The 18,097-nt window shown below is 35.4% G+C and overlaps 1 protein-coding gene and 1 pseudogene across 1 annotated transcript; one reads left to right on the top strand and one right to left on the bottom strand.

The window, feature by feature from the left end:
• LOC109062242 overlaps window positions 1-18,097 on the bottom strand; it is a 995,865-nt pseudogene that overhangs the window by 267,379 nt on the left and 710,389 nt on the right.
• Window positions 8,303-9,162, top strand: LOC122141492 (SLAM family member 9-like). The gene is made up of 3 exons (XM_042749014.1): window positions 8,303-8,588; window positions 8,681-9,001; window positions 9,122-9,162. Exons 1-3 carry the CDS (start codon window positions 8,303-8,305, stop codon window positions 9,160-9,162), a joined length of 648 nt encoding a protein of 215 aa, XP_042604948.1.

Genomic DNA, 18,097 nt, shown 5'->3' with positions numbered 1-18,097 from the left:
GAGGCCATCCTTGGTGAGGATGATAGTCTCCTGGTGAAGGAATACATAATGAGTGTTTGGATCATAAAGAAATACTTACTCCGAAAATTTAAATAGACATTTAGTGACTAGAAAAAGTATGGGAGACCTTCGTAATTGGTTGGTTTTCTGCATTAACTGGTCATAAAATGTCATCTGATCTTCATTGAAGTTACAAGTATCTGCAAACTCAATATGGTTAAGCCAGGCATCCTCAAATCTGGCCCACGAGATTCATTTTCCTGCTGAGTTTAGCTCTAATCCTTATCAAACCTTATTATTGCTTTAATTTGCATTTTGGGAATGCAACATTCTCATTACAATCATTTATAAATCTGTTGTTTACACAGAGAAATTTCAGAAATCATTCTAATAGTCTGATATGCTGCTAAAGCAACATTTAAAGCAACTGTTTATTATAATCATGTTATTATACATTTTTGTGGAAACATATTAATATTTAATTAAAATGAAATTAATAATAGTTAATAATAATACTTGTTCAAACAGAGGATGAGCAAAGGTGCTAAGGAGAATCGGAGGAGTTTGCTGAAGTCTGCAGAAGTCTGCAAGTCAAATATAGAACTGTCTCCCTTGGATGTGCTAACTTCTCATGAAGAAATGCCCTCTGGTGCTGTGTCTCTTCCTGTTGCTGAGTCTCCTTCTGAGGTTCAGCTCTCTGAACAGTCTCCTGAACTGGTTTCATCTGCACCAGAGACTGACAGTCCAATTTTTTACGAAGATCTAATCAGAAAACCACCTGTTAGACTGGACTTGTAAAAATAAAGAGAGAGAGAGAGAGAGAGGAAAAAAAATCTTGGTATTGAAAAATGAATGTGTTGTAAATGGTTACATGAAGCATTGATTGTTTTGGTGTTGGACTAGTGTCTACTGTGAACTGTTTAGTTGGTAATGTTAAATGTGGGTAATTCAAGGAAAGGGATGTAATGAGTAGGATGATGTTTAGTCCCACTAGGTGGCAGTAATGGATTGTATAAAGTCAAGTAAACTTGCTAAGGAGCTGTGTGGTAATTTGTATATGGTGAATGTTCCACGTGGAATAAAGACGTCAGCACCAGTTAAACCTCATTATATTGGTTTTCTTGTCTGGTTATTAAATAATACACATACACAAATAATTCACAACAGGATTGGCCAGCTGACCAATCAGAGCAGAGTAGGCTTATGGAAGTGAGGGGTTTGGTCCGAGCTTGCTTAGAACGAATCGTTTAGAAATCAGTGGCAAATGACTCTAATATTAAAGGTATATTCTGAAAAATTTAAATTTTTTAGGCCTTAGATGCATTTAAACCTGTTGTAGGTGTAAGGATCCACCCGCCAGCCCAAAAGCGGAATTCAGCGGCCTGGTCGAAGGTTTAATGCGTATCGTCGTTCTCTTTTATTTGCGCTTCTGAATCTATCAGGATTTAGTTTGAATTTTAGTCTAGCTCCATGTTTAATCTGACTCCAATTTTACGTGATCATTAAATTTAGGCAATATTTCTATCAAAAGCTGATCACAGATATCGATTGTTTATTAATTTTGATATTTGAGTATTCTGAAAATCCCATACTTTCAATTATTCGTTCACATGCAGACTCGGTATCACTTTTAGAAGTAACATTTCGGCCGATTGAATGCTCTTCCCGGACACAAACTCGTCCAGTCTGATCTTAAACATTGGATGCAGGGTAAATATCTACCTTTAAGTCGGTCGCAGCGCCCTGCTACCCGTACAAAAAGTATAGTTTTTATATATTTACGAAAACTGCAACTTATTTAAGACAGTGATATCCGTCAGAAATCGAAATGGACTCCTCAATTGATGTGCCCCATGCTCCATCTATTAAACCTTTCGTATGAACAATCCTGAACACAGATTTGAGGTAATACCTTCGCTTTAATCTACTAGTAATAATGAATTAAGAATAATGCAGAATAAATCAAATAAAACAATTTATTATCAGTCAGGTAAAATTGTATCATGCCAATTACATAATGAAAATAATTAGAAGCCAATTTAGAAAGGATAGTGTAATTGTAAATCACATTGTAGTTTTGTGTTGCAACTTGTGCTTCTGCACAAAGACACTGTAGCCATATTGGGAAACGGCCAAGTGATCCACGCAGGAGGCACACAAATTTAACATAGGTCACACATGTACAGTTATCCTAATTTAAGAACACATTGTCTAAAATGCATAGCAAAGCACTCAGGTGTTTTAGAGAATTTTACTTAACTAGCCAATGTGTACATGTAGTAGCACAACACAACTATACAGTGTGCTCTGTAGGCACAATGTGTTTAACACAATTACATAATAGTATACCTGACTTCAGGAAGATATATAGTATGGAGCATATGAAATACACTCCACACTACGGGCTTTCTGGCTACAGAACCGCGCAGTAGTGTTTTTGTCACTTCCCTTAAATACTCAGACCAGACAACAAATAATCTTCAAATCAGCTGTAAAAACATAAAAGTCCTTTGGTTTTTTTAGGTTCCCGTGGTCACATCAGGGTCACACACTGGCTGGGAGATAAACATTCTCACAGACCCCTAAAGGGGGACACACCCCCTTCTCAGCAGAACACAATTCTACAAAAGTTCTTAATCTTTCTTATAATACAAGTGACTACTATGAAATTGAGACCAATTTACCAATCGCAAAAAATACCTTTAAAATGACTCCAAACATGAAAAGTTTACAAGCATGAATCCTGAAAGATATAGTAAATGTTTTATGTGAGCGTAACAACTTTTAGATGCCTGGACCATGTGCCCTGGGGGGAAGGAGGGGTGAAGGTACCAAAGAACAAATGGTCTTTCTTCCAGATCTTCCTATCTGTTTGTTTGGCTCCACGAGGAGATCAAAGCCCATTGTTTTTGTGCATCTGCATTTGCATTGCGAGAGTTCCTGAAAGTCTGGCTTTCACAAAGAATTAATTTCATAAGGAAATAATTTCACTCCTTACATAGGGACTCCAAACACAATATTAGGACACTTTAAAATACCATTTGGACCTTCCAGTGGCTCGGACCAGACAGGATAGCCTTTGTTGCCCCTCATGCATTAATGGGTCTTGGGCACCAAACACCATGGCTGAATCCGAAAACTTAGGCAGGTGACTTGCTGCCTCGCTGCCGTATCAGGCAATGACCTTGCAGGCAGCGTTTTTTTGCACTCAGGCACCTCATGAAACTGATTTTGGACAGGCTTCTGAGGCAGAGTAATGGTTTAATGATCTACAGCAAAATATAGATCGCTTTGATGATAACCAAATAGTGGATATTTCATTACTGCAGTATTAATTTCTTGCTAGAAATGACATCAAAAGTGGAAAACATTGATCAAAAACGTTCATTTACACAAACTGACCACTTACTGCAACTTTCAGACGCCATCTTTATTTTTTGGGTTAAGTGTCACAGAATGGAACGCACAGGATTGTGGGATATCAAAGGCAGCAAAGGATACATCTATGTTGCCTTCAAACATCGGCCTGATGAAGGCATCTCAGGGGACAGGAAATGAAGCTAACATTGAATTTGGATGTGCCATGATGCCTTCCTACCTTGGAATGTGTCCTCCGAAGGCAGCATATTTCAGTTTTCGGATGCAGCCCTGGGCACATCAGTTTATGGTTTTGTCCCTCCTCAGACCACAGTAAATTCTCACGACTGCTGACAGAAAGCAAAGCACAAGCCTTGTCATTTTAGCGATACCCTGGACCCAGTCACCTTGTCATAACAATTGTCAAAGTCACTCAGATCTTTATTCCTGCTCATTTCTCCTGCATCCAAACACGGTGATTATGAAAAACTGATTGCTTGCTTAACATCTTATCTACCCAGACCTTAATACTGTATGTCTTATAGGAGTATGATCGATGATATTCGCTTCTCCTGTGACTGGCAAAATGGTTTTATTTCATTGTAGCAGATTTTTTTTTTTTTTTATCCAATGTCTTGCAAATGGAAATAAAACAATTAGTAGCAATTAATACAAAGAATAACGCAATAAAAAGTAGTGTTATACAAACCAATAAAAAAAATAAAAAAATAAAACCACAAATACAAAATGGGCATTAAATCCCAAACAGCATTTACAGAATAACAAATCATTGTCCAAATCAATAAGTGTCAAGCCAATTCCAGAAATATGAAATATAACACAAAATGCACAGTAAAAATAATCTATATAAGGTCCATATATTAACAAACTGAGGACTGTAGTAAAATAAATTCATTCAAATATAAGAAAACATACAAATTGAGCCACGTTCAGTTTCTAACCATATTTGAAAATGAATAGTTAAACTCTCTGGTCACTGGGTACAAACCCGATTCCAAAAAGTTGGGACACTGTACAAATTGTGAGTAAAAAAGGAATGGAATCATTTACAAATCTCATAAACTTTATATTCACAATAGAAATAGATAACATATCAAATGTTGAAAGTGAGACATTTTGAAATGTCATGCCAAATATTGGCTCATTTTGTGGATTTCATGAGAGATACACATTCCAAAAAAGTTGGGACAGTTAGCAATAAGAGGCCGGAAAAGATAAATGTACATATAAGGAACAGCTGGAGGACCAATTTGCAACTTATAAGGTCTATTGGCAACATGATTGGGTATAAAAAGAGCCTCTCAGGGCCTCTCAGAAGTCAAGATGGGCAGAGGATCACCAATTCCCCCAATGCTGCGGCCAAAAATAGTGGAGCAATATCAGAAAGGAGTTTCTCAGAGAGTTTGAAGTTATCATCATCTACAGGACATAATATCATCCAAAGATTCAGAGAATCTGGAACAATCTCTGTGCTTAAGGTTCAAGGCCGGAAAAACCATACTGGATGCCCGTGATCTTCGGGCTCTTAGACGGCACTGCATCACATACAGGAATGCTGCTGTAATGGAATCACAAAATGGGCTCAGGAATACTTCCAGAAAACATTTTCAGTGAACACAATCCACCGTGCCATTCGTCGCTGCCGGCTAAAACTCTATAGGTAAAAAGAAGCCATATCTAAACATGATCCAGAAGCGCAGGCGTGTTTCTCTGGGCAAAGCCTCATTTAAATGGACCTGTGGCAAAGTGGAAAACTGTTTTGTCGTCATACGAAATCAAAATTTGAAGTTCTTTTTGGACAAACTGGGACGTCATGTCTTCCCGGACTAAAGAGGACAAGGACAACCCAAGTTGTTATCAGCACTCAGTTCAAGAGCCTGCAATCTCTGATGGTATGGGGTTTTGTATGAGTAGCTTACACATCTGGAAAGGCACCATCAATGCTGAAAGGTATATCCAAGTTCTAGAACAACATATGCTCCCATCCAGAACGGTCGTCTCTTTCAGGGAAGACCTTGCTTTTTCCAACATGACAATGCCAGACCTCATACTGCATCAATTACAACATCATGGCTGCGTAGAAGAAGGATCTGGATACTGAAATGGCCAGCCTGCAGTCCAGATCTTTCACCCATAGAAAATATTCGGCGCATCATAAAGAGGAAGATGCGACAAAGAAGACCTAAGACAGTTGAGCAACTAGAAGCCTGTATTATACAAGAATGGGACAACATTCCTATTCCTAAACTTGAGCAACTTGTCTCCTCAGTCCCCAGACGTTTGCAGACTGTTATAAAAAGAAGAGGGATGCCACACAGTGGTAAACATGCCCTTGTCCCAACTTTTTTGAGATGTGTTGAGGCCATGAAATTTAAAATCAACTTATTTTTCCCTTAAAATGATACATTTTCTCAGTTAAAACATTTGATATGTCATCCATGTTGTATTCTAAATAAAATATTGAAATTTGAGAACTTTCACATCATTGCATTCTGTTTTTATTCACAATTTGTACAGTGTCCCAACTTTTTTTGGAATCGGGTTTGCACATGCCATATGAAATGTTCAATACAAAATGAGCAAATGTGTACTATTACTGTTGTGATTTTAATATTTGTAATAAGGGTATTTCCTGCTCAGCCCCCTCTGTCTGTATTTCTTATTAACAACTATATTAAGCATTAACGTGCAATTAATGGATCTGCGAAAATAATAATTTGCTAATAGATAATACTTAATATATACAAATATGGTGTACTCATATGAATGGGAGAAAGTACAAATATGGTGAAATAAGTCGTGCTTTCTATATAAAAGAGCCAATCGCTGCAAACATGGCAGATGAGAGAAATAGACTTTCCTGGAAAGGGACTTTTCTGATCAGGGAATTAGCACAGTACCACAGAGACACAGTGTTTTACAGTTTTTTGTTCAAATTAACGCTTAAATGGTGAACTTTTAGCTTGTTCTGCAATAGCAGAAAGTATTGTAATGTTACTATGTTACTACTATTGTTCAATACTTCAGATTTTAAAACAAACCCATTTAGGGTACAAGGGGACTAAAGAAGCCCTATGGTAATAGATGATTTTGATATTTTTTTAATTTGAGGGTATAAGATGATTTTGATATTATTTTTGTGTGTTAAAAATAGCACATACAAACCTGTGCCGAAATCGATTTGTCTGATCTTTGATGCAATCACGTATATAAAATGCAATTCCTCTGTAAAAAATACACTCAATCACAGCACAAAACCAAATAACACTACAAGTGTAAAAACCCAACACTCACTTGACTCAGACCACTACTAATTGTTTAATATAACCTTTAACAAACTTGACTTACAAGTGTAAATGGGAACAACACTGTTTTTTGTTGGTTCAAACAAAAAAATAAAATACAATTCATGATTGCCCCTTTAAAATATTGGAATCAAAAAAACACTTAACACATTAAAACATAACATACATCTTACAATAGAAAAGCTTAAAAACAAATTCCACATACTCCAATTATTCAGTTAAAATCAGTACCTGTGTTATTGAATAAATCTACTCAGTTCTCTGAGGCACCCATCAGTATATCTCCAGTAAGCACACTATAAAAAATAAACAAACACGTTAAAACTAAACACACTAACTATAACCATCACAACCCTTACCTCCACAATTTACTTCCATATTGTTCACAAGGCAACTAGTTGTTTAATCTCAAACAGCTTTGAAACGTCACACACAGCTTCTCCTGCTCAGCACATGGTCCCAGAAAGAGGAAGGCCAAAAGTTTGATTTCCCTCTTTATTGTACTTGGACTCATGGGGTTTGTAGTCCAACACATTTGTAGTACTAAACAAGCCTCATATAGAGCCACTACCAATACTACCTCCACCCCATTACAATTATAATAGGTGGTCTCAATATGGCAACATCTCAAAACTAATGCTGAGTATTATTGATTAATTAATAAAGTAGTTAGTTATTATTGTTTTGTTATTTTATTGTTGTGATTTTTTTATGTTGTTTATTTGACGCTTATTAAATGAATAAATGTACACCAGTTTGATAAGCTGTAACTATCCAATCATTAAAACGGGGAAGGGGGTGCCATTTGTAATCGTGTGCAGGTGCTGACGCTCAAGTTGCTTTCATATGACCACTGTTTTATTCACTTTCGTTACAGTAACTCATTTGGGGGGCACAGCCCGCAAAGAAGATTTAATTAATTCGATCAATTCAAATCGTTAAGCTTTATTTTACCAAAAAATACTAGGAAGATTTACATAATATTCAATATATTTTTTTAAAAATATCCAGTAGTTCCTTTTAAACATTATCAATGTTAAATAAGAAAAAAATAGAAAAAAAGAAAAAAAAAGAATGTTTTCTTTGTTACAATTCTGTGCTGTTTCACATGTTTGTATACATTTTCTAGTAACTGTCAACTGCTGTTATGAATATCTTCATTTTAAATATTCATAACATTTAATAACATAACATAATATTTTGCATTGTCCCATATGTATTCTTTTCTACATCTTTATTACTTCATTTGTGTTATATCCCGCTGCATTATATGTGACTGGATTTGGCCAATATCCAATGTCCACTTAATTGTTACTTTGTAATAAGTATTTGTTATATTGGTGTACCTTGTAAAATGTCCTTGAGCCTTGGAAAGCCACTTTATAAATTAAACATTATTATTATTATTATTATTCAAATACGTTTATTTATTTAGCAGACGTTACACGACATGCAAAAAGAAATCCTCTGCAGCACTTTTCTAAAGAAAATTTACTGTAAAAATCAGCAAGACTTTTGTAAAAAAAAAAATGACTTTGTAAACCAACAAGAGCCTTAATCTGTTTATAAAATTTGGTCCTGTTTGTGCTACAGGTGTGTTTGCTGAGTCCGTGTCAGTGATGGAGGGAGATTCATTCACTTTACACACTGATGTTACTGATATACATAAAAATGATGACATACTGTGGAAATTTGGAACCATAAACTGTGTCATTGCTGAAATGAACAGAGAAGCTGTCTCCACATATGATGGTCCTGATGAGAGATTCAGAGACAGACTGAAGTTGGATCATCAGACTGGATCTCTGATCATCACAAACATCAGAACTCGACATGCTGGACTCTATCAATTAGAAATGATTGGAGTGAAACTGTCATCAAGGAAATTCTGTGTTGCTGTCTATGGTGAGTAGAGATAATTTGTATTTAATGTTATTACATTACAAAAATAATTAATCAGATGACATGTTATTATCCATATTCTCTCATGTTTTCAGCTCGTCTGTCTGTTCCTGTCATCAGCAGAAACTTTTCACAATGTTCATCATCATCATCATCTTCATCATCATCATCATCTTCACCACAGCAGAATTGTTCATTGGTGTGTTCAGTGGTGAATGTGGGTCATGTGACTCTCTCCTGGTACAAAGGAAACAGTTTATTGTCCAGCATCAGTGTGTCTGATCTCAGCATCAGTCTCTCTCTACCTCTGGAGGTGGAATATCAGGATAAAAACAGCTACAGCTGTGTGATCGACAATCCCATCAGCAACCAGACCACACATCTGGACATCACTCAACTCTGTCACACATGTTCAGGTTTCTGTTTCACAAAATTGGGATATTTTTCATTATATTGACAGTATTTGTTTTTAAATTCCGAGTTCCTGACAGGAGAGAAACCACAGTTTTATATTACCATTTGTTTTTCCCCAGAAGTCCATGTCCATTGTTGTGGTTCTATTGAAGTTGTGGTCTGATTGGCTGTATCTTCTTTAGTAGGCGTAGCTACTGTGGCTGTTCTGGTTTTTGACATCATATCCACAAAAGGAGACAAGAAACAGAATCATAAACATTGTGACATAAACTTAGAGTTTTAGTCTGTAAAAGTAAAATATATGCAAGGATTTAAATTTCAACACAGTTATCAATGAAATCAACAATAGGCTTAATATATAGGTGCAAATATAGATTTACCAAGTTTGTAAAAAATATTTTTTATTTTACATGAAAAAATAAATAAATAAGAATCACAGTTTGAGTAAAGAAATGTAATGAAGCAAAAGTTGATAAATCATTATGTAAGATCCACAGGCTTTCCCAATTACCACAACTTTCATTTTTATTACTGTACTTTTTGCTGTGTATTGCTGTGCTATTATAGTGTAAATTACTATAATACTTATTTTTCTCTAGAAGTAACATCAAAAGTGGAAAAAGTTGGTCAGAACACAAACTGACCACCAAATGCAACTTTCAGACGCCATCTCTGTTTTTTAGCTCAACTGTGACAGGATGGAATGCACAGGATTGTGGGATATCAAAGGCAGTGAAGGGTACATCTCTGCTGCTTTCAAAATCGATCAGATGAAGGCCTCTCAGGAGACAAGAAGTGGAGCTAACATTGGATTTGGACATGCCTTCATGCCGTCCTATGCCTTCCTCCGATGATACATTTTAAAACTATAAATATACTATATACATTTTAAATGAATGAATATAGTAATCGGCAGTGCTAGTCCCTTTCAAAACCTGCACTTTTGTGTTAACATCTCACATTACAAATTTGTTATTAGGAAACAAATATCTAGAATTACTTTACAATTCCTAATTGAATCAAAAACATTTACAAATTTATCCAATATCATTGTCATTTTTTTTTTTTTTTTTTGCAACCACTTAATGCAGCAATTAAATATTTGATGTGTTGCAGGTCATGTCACCATTAATGACATCAGAGAGCCATGATCAAGTGAATTTGTGTTTAATCAGTGAAACTAACTTTAGTATGGCTATTGTGTGTAATTCAGTTTACTGACATAAAATAATAATAAACTTATTTTTATCAGTTAGTTTCCAAGATAAAATTTTGTTTAGTTCTTGTGGAGATACTAAATCTGAAAATAAAATTAATGCAAATATTGACATATGTCGAAATAAATAAATAATAACAATTACAAAATCCAAATGACTAAAAGTTGAATTAAAATGAAAATAAAACAGAAAAATATACAAATTACTCAAAACTAATTCAAAATATAAATATCAACTAGTATAATATTTAACACTGGTAAATGCTTTCCAAGCAATCGGTTCTCTTAAAATATAATATGATCATTTATAATATTCAAATAGTTTATTTAAAACAGCATACTGTTTTTTTCACATTCTGTTATTAAAAACAACAGCAAATAAGATATACTTATAATGCAAACATGCAAATAAAATGCAAAAGTGACAACCAGATTCATATACTATGGGAGTATTTTTCCAATTAATTTTCTCCATAAGGATTTCAAATTCTAATGAGTTCAAATGAACCAAACTCTCCAGTTGTGCGCTAGAGCACGATAATGCAAATAATGTTTTGAAGCAAAACAAGGTGGATGAATTATTTTACACATTGTAGTATGCAAATACAGTACATTAATGTAGCATGCATACAGCATGTATAGTATAGCACAGATCTTCTTCACACTGAATTTGTCCATTTAATACAATTTCTCAATTAAATAATGAAGCAATGGTGACTGTCCTGAGAATTCATGGTAGGTTTGTTTTAAAGCTTTATACACTTTATATCTGTGTAAATTCATGGTTAAATGCTGAATTGAGTGTTTCCATCTTATTGTCACAAAGCATTTATCAAGACAGCTAAATGCTCAAATAGGTTATTGTTGAACTGAATACAAATAATGTAGAAAGAAAGTTTAACAGTTAATAAGCGGCACCTAGTGGTTTCATCACAACGAGTTTCTTTCAAAAGCTTCACTCCAGAAACACTCAACCTCTGTTTGATCTGCTGAGAACATCTCAGCTGAAAGCACATCACTTCCACAAGCACTTCACACTAACCCATAACCATAAACCAAGGCACTTATTATAATTAGGCATGCTAAATGATAAATATAATATTATTCCACGGTTTATAAACTGCAGGTAATGTTTGTTCTGATCTAAATGTCCTTAATTATATGTGCTTCTAGTAACAGGTAGGTTATTATTTCCACAACATGTAAAATGTGCTTTATGATTAGTAAGTATTTTAGGTTACAGCTCAACAGCTAAAGCTGAAGTGTGGAAATAATGTTGCAGATCCATGAACCACTTGGAATCCCTCTCGGATCACGTGACCTTTTTCCATCTGTAGGGAAAGAGTACAGAGAGAGGAATGAACCTGTTACAGTTACAGGAAGACCTGCCATCAGCCAGTGATCACCCATCTGAATGATTTCTGATGTAAATTCAATACAAAGGTTTGTTCCCCTATTATTTTTTCATCATAAGAGCAGAAATAGCATTATATTTTCTGACTTAATGGTGATTCAGTGTTTGATATCTGAATAAATGACATGAATCAAGCCACATCACACACATACAAACACACATCTGCAGTGAAATCAAGCAAAGCTGAGAATCTCATAATGCTAGCAGTCTGCAGTGTTTTACCTCATCCTTGGACTTCTGACAGATGCCCGAGCTTAATTTTCATCTTGTCTCCTTTTAAAAGTAATCACACACAGACAATAAACACTAACTTTGCATAATGAAGACAATATTTTCCTCTCACTATAATATATTTTGTAATACTTGCCCTTTGCGAAGCTCCATCATCAAATCACAACAGTCGATAATGCCACGAAAAACAGTCACACGTATTCCTGAAGGCAGACCTGAATTCCTGAAGGAGGACATGGGAACTTGCACTGCACCCCCTAGAGGACAGTAAAGGATTCATATGAATTCCAGGACAAAATGCTTCAAGATGTGTGCTCCTCAATGTCAGAGATATCTGACACTTTGGGATTCGCACACCTTACGCATGATATGTTTGGGAGAAGAACATGCATGTGTTTAAACCCGTTGAGGGGGCTAGGCAGGGTTGAAAATCTCTTCACATCCTGATAGCCATCACTGAATAAAGTGGTCTAAATATATTTTTATTGTCTATGGAAAATGTAGGACCATAAAATGTTCATCCAATCATATCCCTCGGTCCGAGGACTACGATAGGCTGTACTACCTGCCTGTCAATGTATGTATTTGCATACCTGTTTGCACAGATATGATACGTCATCAGAGCATTCATTACGTTACTGCAGACCGAGCGAGAATGGAAGGCATTATTATTGTAATATTATGCGCTTTGTACTGTAATGTTTTCTCACCGGGGAATCCGACAGTGTTGCATTCAACCTTCCACCAACTCGGTCTCTCATTACTCATGTGTTTTGAATGAGGCTTGGCTTTGGAGAGTGATTTACAGGGAGGGTTGGATTTTCTGCTTTCGAAGCTAATATTTGCTTCGTGTTTGTTGTGCAAACACCATAATGTGTTCTCTGCCTCTCTATGCTATTTCTATAAGTTATTTTGCTATTTCTATAGATGTGTGATTCAGACAAAGAAAAAGGATGATGTGTTATACAGGGGACCTGTATAGCACTATCGCGTAATGCTCTTTATACACCGTGTCGCACCTGTAGTGATGTCACAGGCTGTTACTGGTCAAAGTCAACATCACTGTGCATGTGGATACACACTACAGACACTGGTCAAAAAGTCAATAAAGCCATTAAAACATTTAAAATTACTGTCAGGTTAAAAATGATGTGTGTTCTCAAATTCTAATGACTAGTTTATTTTTGAGTGTGAGATTAATTTTTAAGATAGTAATGATTTTGAATATTGTGATGTTGTTTTTTAGTTTTTTAAATCAGGAGTGTGTGGTTGTGTTGTTGTTGATGGTCAGGGATCCAGTCTGATGATCCAGCTTCAGTCTGCCTCTGAATCTCTCAGCGCCATTTTTACACTGAACGTCTGTACAGATAAAACTGAGATCTCCATTGATGTAAGCAATGTGACTGTTATTAAAATCCAATGAATCTTTTCTTGTTGGTTTATTTTAACATCAGCGTGTAGGTCAGTGTTTAGTCAGTGTTTAAAGTGACTGGATATTCTTTCTTAACAGGACACACCTAGAAAAGAAATGAACAGAGACTCTGTCTGAACCGGACACACCTAGAAAAGAAATACAAAATACAACGGGGAAAGTGCTGTAAAAATGTTTTTCTACAGATTAAACAAACAGCATAAAAAAACATCACCAATTCACTCAACAGAAGAACACACATGTTATAAAATCAAATCACTTTTATTGTAACATCACCACAGCAGATGTGCCTTTGTGAGTGAAATTCTTGGGAGCGTGCTCCAGACACTGTTTATTGTACGTCATAATATACATCATACAACACACATATCTTGACTCATATATTGCATATATTGCATTTGTTCAACCAAGAAGTGATCATTGCATAGCCTTTCATACACCACCGAAGACTATAAATGTGTTAAATTAGCACATTCAAATAACAATACACATTATTTATTATTATATTTTAATTTTATTTCAGACAGCAACAAACACATTCCCCTTCTGCCTTTCTGTCTGTATTTACACTTAAACAAGCACTGTCTCATTCGTCCTGTAAATATAAGCGTATAAATTTGATATAAATGTATTGTATGGCGTATTTGTGTAGCTACATTCCAAACAAACAGTTATACAGTAAATTAAGAACAAAGGCACTCAAGTATGGTTAAAAAAGATTTACATTACAACAACAACCTGACATTAATTTAGTACTAAAATATTTACTTAAGCCATTCCACCAAATGGGTGCCATTTGCTTCTTGTAACTAAATAAAGCTCAGGCGCCGAAGAGGCGTCATGTCACACACAGCAGACAAAGCAGAACTTATGTTATATTGATTTATTTATTTTTTTTTTTTCATTTTTATTAGAAACATTCCCAAATGCATTAACTATATCATGGAATATCTTGATTGTCAAACTTTAATAGATTATGTTAGATAATATGCTATGGTCAAAGTAGCCTAATAAATTAAAACTATTAACTATGCATAAAAACCTGTCTGTTTTACTTAAGTAACAGATATCGGGCCATTTGCATAAAAGGTTATGACTAGTCTTAAAAGAGTAAGCTCTTTTTTTTTTTTTAATACTGGTCATATATATATATATATATATATATCTATATATATATATATATACATATATATATATTTTTTTTTTTTTTAAATTCAGTTTACATAAAAATGTAGATTAGTCTGAGATGAATCCAAAAATAAGACTGATTAACCTCTGGCTAACTGGCTAAGTCACTATCTTGGTGGGTGTCCTCTCAAAATTTACATTATCAAAGAACATTTTCACTGACAGTCTAGAGTTCAAGCGCTCTCAAAAACTCCCATTAAAACCATTGAAGCTGTTAACCACTGTGAAAATCAATATCCAGTACCGCCGCTCCCTATACGCAGAGTACGCAGCTTGCTTAGGGCACCAAACTGCCTGGAGGGCACCATGTCCCAGTTGCTTAAAAAAAATAAATAAAAAAAATACTTTCGTTTTATACTGATATTAACATATACAGAAATATATAAACAAATTAAATCTAAACATGAGCATATATATTATATATAATAATAAAAGATGCATTTTATGATGAACGTAGTAGGTAAGACACACGTGACGCGCCATTCTGGATCTGCGCCCGCGCCGGCATGGCCGCCTTCGAGGCATGTTTGCGGGCTGAATACAAATGATTATCATAATTAATGGACAACTAGGCTATATCAGGGAAAATACATCAACGCAGTCCGGCGGACGCAGAGAAAAGAAAAAGCCCGAGATGAAGCCCCGCGCAAATCACTTTCAGGCAGCTACGTTCATAATCCTGTTAAACTTTTTTGACTATTGACGTTAGTTAATGTCAGTAATAATTTCACCACCACCAACGACACATCTGACTTTATATATTCTAGTTTTCATGACTTAAAATGTATTATATAAAACAACGACGCGATTGGTTAATTAATAATAATCATATGGTTTAATTGAATAACAGTTAAACTACATAATTTTAATACAAAATAAACAATTTAGCTACATTATTTACAAATGCCTGCAAAGGGCACCAAAGGCCTGATAATTGCTGTTGTTATACGTACATGACAATCAAGTCCTTGTTTAATATTGACCCGAACATTTAATTCAAATATCCACTTAATATTTCATTTTTGGCCACCTTTTTGCGATAGAAATGCTACAGCCTTTTTAACTTCTTCAACAAAAACGTGGACATTGCAACCCTTACCAAAATTAACCATGTTTATATTATAGTAAAACTGCTTAATTTTATTTTGTGTGTTTTCTGAATGCTTGAGACTATAAAAATCAATCAGACAACTGTATTAATAAAATCATAGCCATAGTTAACTATCTAGAGCAAAAGTTGTAATTTAAAAAAAAAATACTATTAAATTACAATTTATTTAATTTTATTAAAGTTATATTTTGACCCTTTATAGGTAGTTGTTCTTTTTCTTTTTTTTCTTTTTCTTTTTTTTTTTTTTTTATTTTTTTGAGGGAGGGGGCACAACAATACTATTCTCTTTAGGGCACCCATTTGGCCAGCAGCGGCCCTGTCAATATCTTACTTGCAGATTCATACAAACATCTGCACTTTGTTTCTGATGAGAGAATTCGCCAGAGAGAGGTATTCAGTCAGCGAGGGGTGAAGGAAGCACCGGCATTTTAGCGATGACTCATCGGAACACCTTTGATTAGCCATTGCATTCATAAGCTCAACAGAATCTTGTGTGATTGGTTAATGCACAGTCAGGACCGCTGCTGGCCAAATGGGTGCCCTAAGCAGGATCGTATTGTTGTGCCCCCTCCCCAAATTATTATGGAAAAAAAAACACCAACAAACAAAAAAAAAACACCTACTGTAGGGGTCAAAATAGAACTTTAATAAAATATAAAAGTAAATAACTAATTTTTTATTACATTTTATTATTTACAAATAACAATTGTAGCTAGACAGTCTCCTATGGCTATGATTTACTGATACAGTTGTCTGACTGATTTTATAGTCTCTCAAGCATTCAGAAATGACACAAAAGAAAATTTTACTTCAATAAAACCAAGGGTTAGTCTTTGTAAGGGGCTGTGATGTCCACATGTTTTTGCTGAAGAAATTACAGAGGCTACTCAGGCTAGCATTTCTATGCGCAAAAGGTGGCAAAAATTAAAGATTTAAGTGGATATTTGAATTAAATGTTTGGTCAATATTAAACAAGGATTTTGATCACCTGTTACAACAGCAATTATCAGGCCTTTGGCGCCCTTTGCAGGCATTTGTAATAATAGCCTATGTAATTGTACATAAATAGTTTATTTTGGATTACATTATGTATTTTAACAGTGCTATTCAGTGAAACCATACAATTATTATTAATTAACCAATCATTATTGCCTCATTGTTTTTCATATAAGGCATTTTATGGCATTTTTAAGGTTGTTGTTCGCTTAGGTCTGTTTTTATTACCACAAAAATATTATCTGAATAACTTACTTCGTAAATTATTATTTGAAGCGATTTGAAGCATCAAAGTCATGGTTAATTTGTAGTTATCATTGCTACAATAACCAGGGGTTTTTTTTTTTTTTTTGTAGTCAAATTATGGTTAATTTTCGGAAGGGAACATGGAAACTCTTATTAAGGCAGATGCTGCGGTGATATTTTCACCAACATTAAAACACATTATTAACTTAATGTAATCAACATCCAAAAAAGTTTCACAGAACTATAAATGTACCTTAAAATGTTGCACGGGCCTCATCTTGGGCTTTTTTTTTTTTTATTTTTCTTATCTCGGCGCGCCAGTGTTCTGACGAATAATGCTACCGGACTACTGTTGTCTTTTCCCGGGAATAGTTTTCAGGAACTTATGTGTACTTACTGCTTTATTGTCAATTCTTCCACATGTACAGTACATACATACAGAGAATTGAAATTGCGTTACTCTCAGACCCATGGTGCATACAGATAACACTAACAGTAGAGCCTAAAAATACAGATAGACACAGGTAAAAATATGAAATATAAAATACACTATACAAATTAGGGCATGTAAAAAAACTTATAAAAATATAAATAATGTTAAATAAAGCAGCGCAAGGGCACATGGCAGATAGAGTGCAAACCAGTGAGGTGAACAAACAGTGCAGATAAAAAGATTGTGTAGTGCAAAAAAAAGAAAAAAAAGCTTATTCGGTCTAATTAAGTGACAAAGGGCTCAGAGAGCAGTTCTTTTATTTAACTGACTGAAGAGGTAGTAGAATGATGTCAGTTCTATGCTAAATGAGGTAGTAAGCAGACCAATGCTGCACAAAGTATCTGGTGCATGTCAAGCGAGTTCAGCTTCCTGACAGCCTGATGAAAGAAGCTGTCCTTCAGTCTGATGGTCCTGGCCTGGAGACTCCGCAGTCTCCTCCCTGATGGCAGCAGACGAAGAAGCTGTGTGACAGGTGAGTGGGATCACCTGCAATGCAGAGGGCTTTGCGAGTGAGACGGGTTCCCGTAATGTCCTGGAGGGAGGGGAGGGAGACACCAACGATCTTCTCAGCTGCTCTCACTATGCGTTGTAGAGTCTTCCGGCAGGGCGCGTTGCAGCCGCCATACCACACAGTGATGCAGCTCGTCAGAATGCTCTCGATGGTGCCTCTGATGGTGCCCCCACATGATAGGGGCCGGGGCTCTAGCTCTTCTTAGTTTGCGGAGGAAGTAGAGACGCTGTTGTGCTTTCTTGGCCAGTGTTGTCGGTCCA

The sequence above is a fragment of the Cyprinus carpio genome, chromosome B22 (assembly GCF_018340385.1).
Source record: "Cyprinus carpio isolate SPL01 chromosome B22, ASM1834038v1, whole genome shotgun sequence".
NCBI lineage: Eukaryota > Metazoa > Chordata > Actinopteri > Cypriniformes > Cyprinidae > Cyprinus > Cyprinus carpio.
This window is presented reverse-complemented; position numbering and strand designations above follow the sequence as displayed.

Bases quoted from the DNA above. Each gene is read 5' to 3' on its own strand.
- LOC122141492 (XM_042749014.1), top strand. From the start codon at position 8,303: ATGGAGGGAGATTCATTCACTTTACACACTGATGTTACTGATATACAT. The intron at 8,589-8,680 runs GTGAGTAGAGAT...TCATGTTTTCAG, and splicing joins ATTCTGTGTTGCTGTCTATG to CTCGTCTGTCTGTTCCTGTC. The intron at 9,002-9,121 runs GTTTCTGTTTCA...TTTCCCCAGAAG, and splicing joins ACTCTGTCACACATGTTCAG to TCCATGTCCATTGTTGTGGT.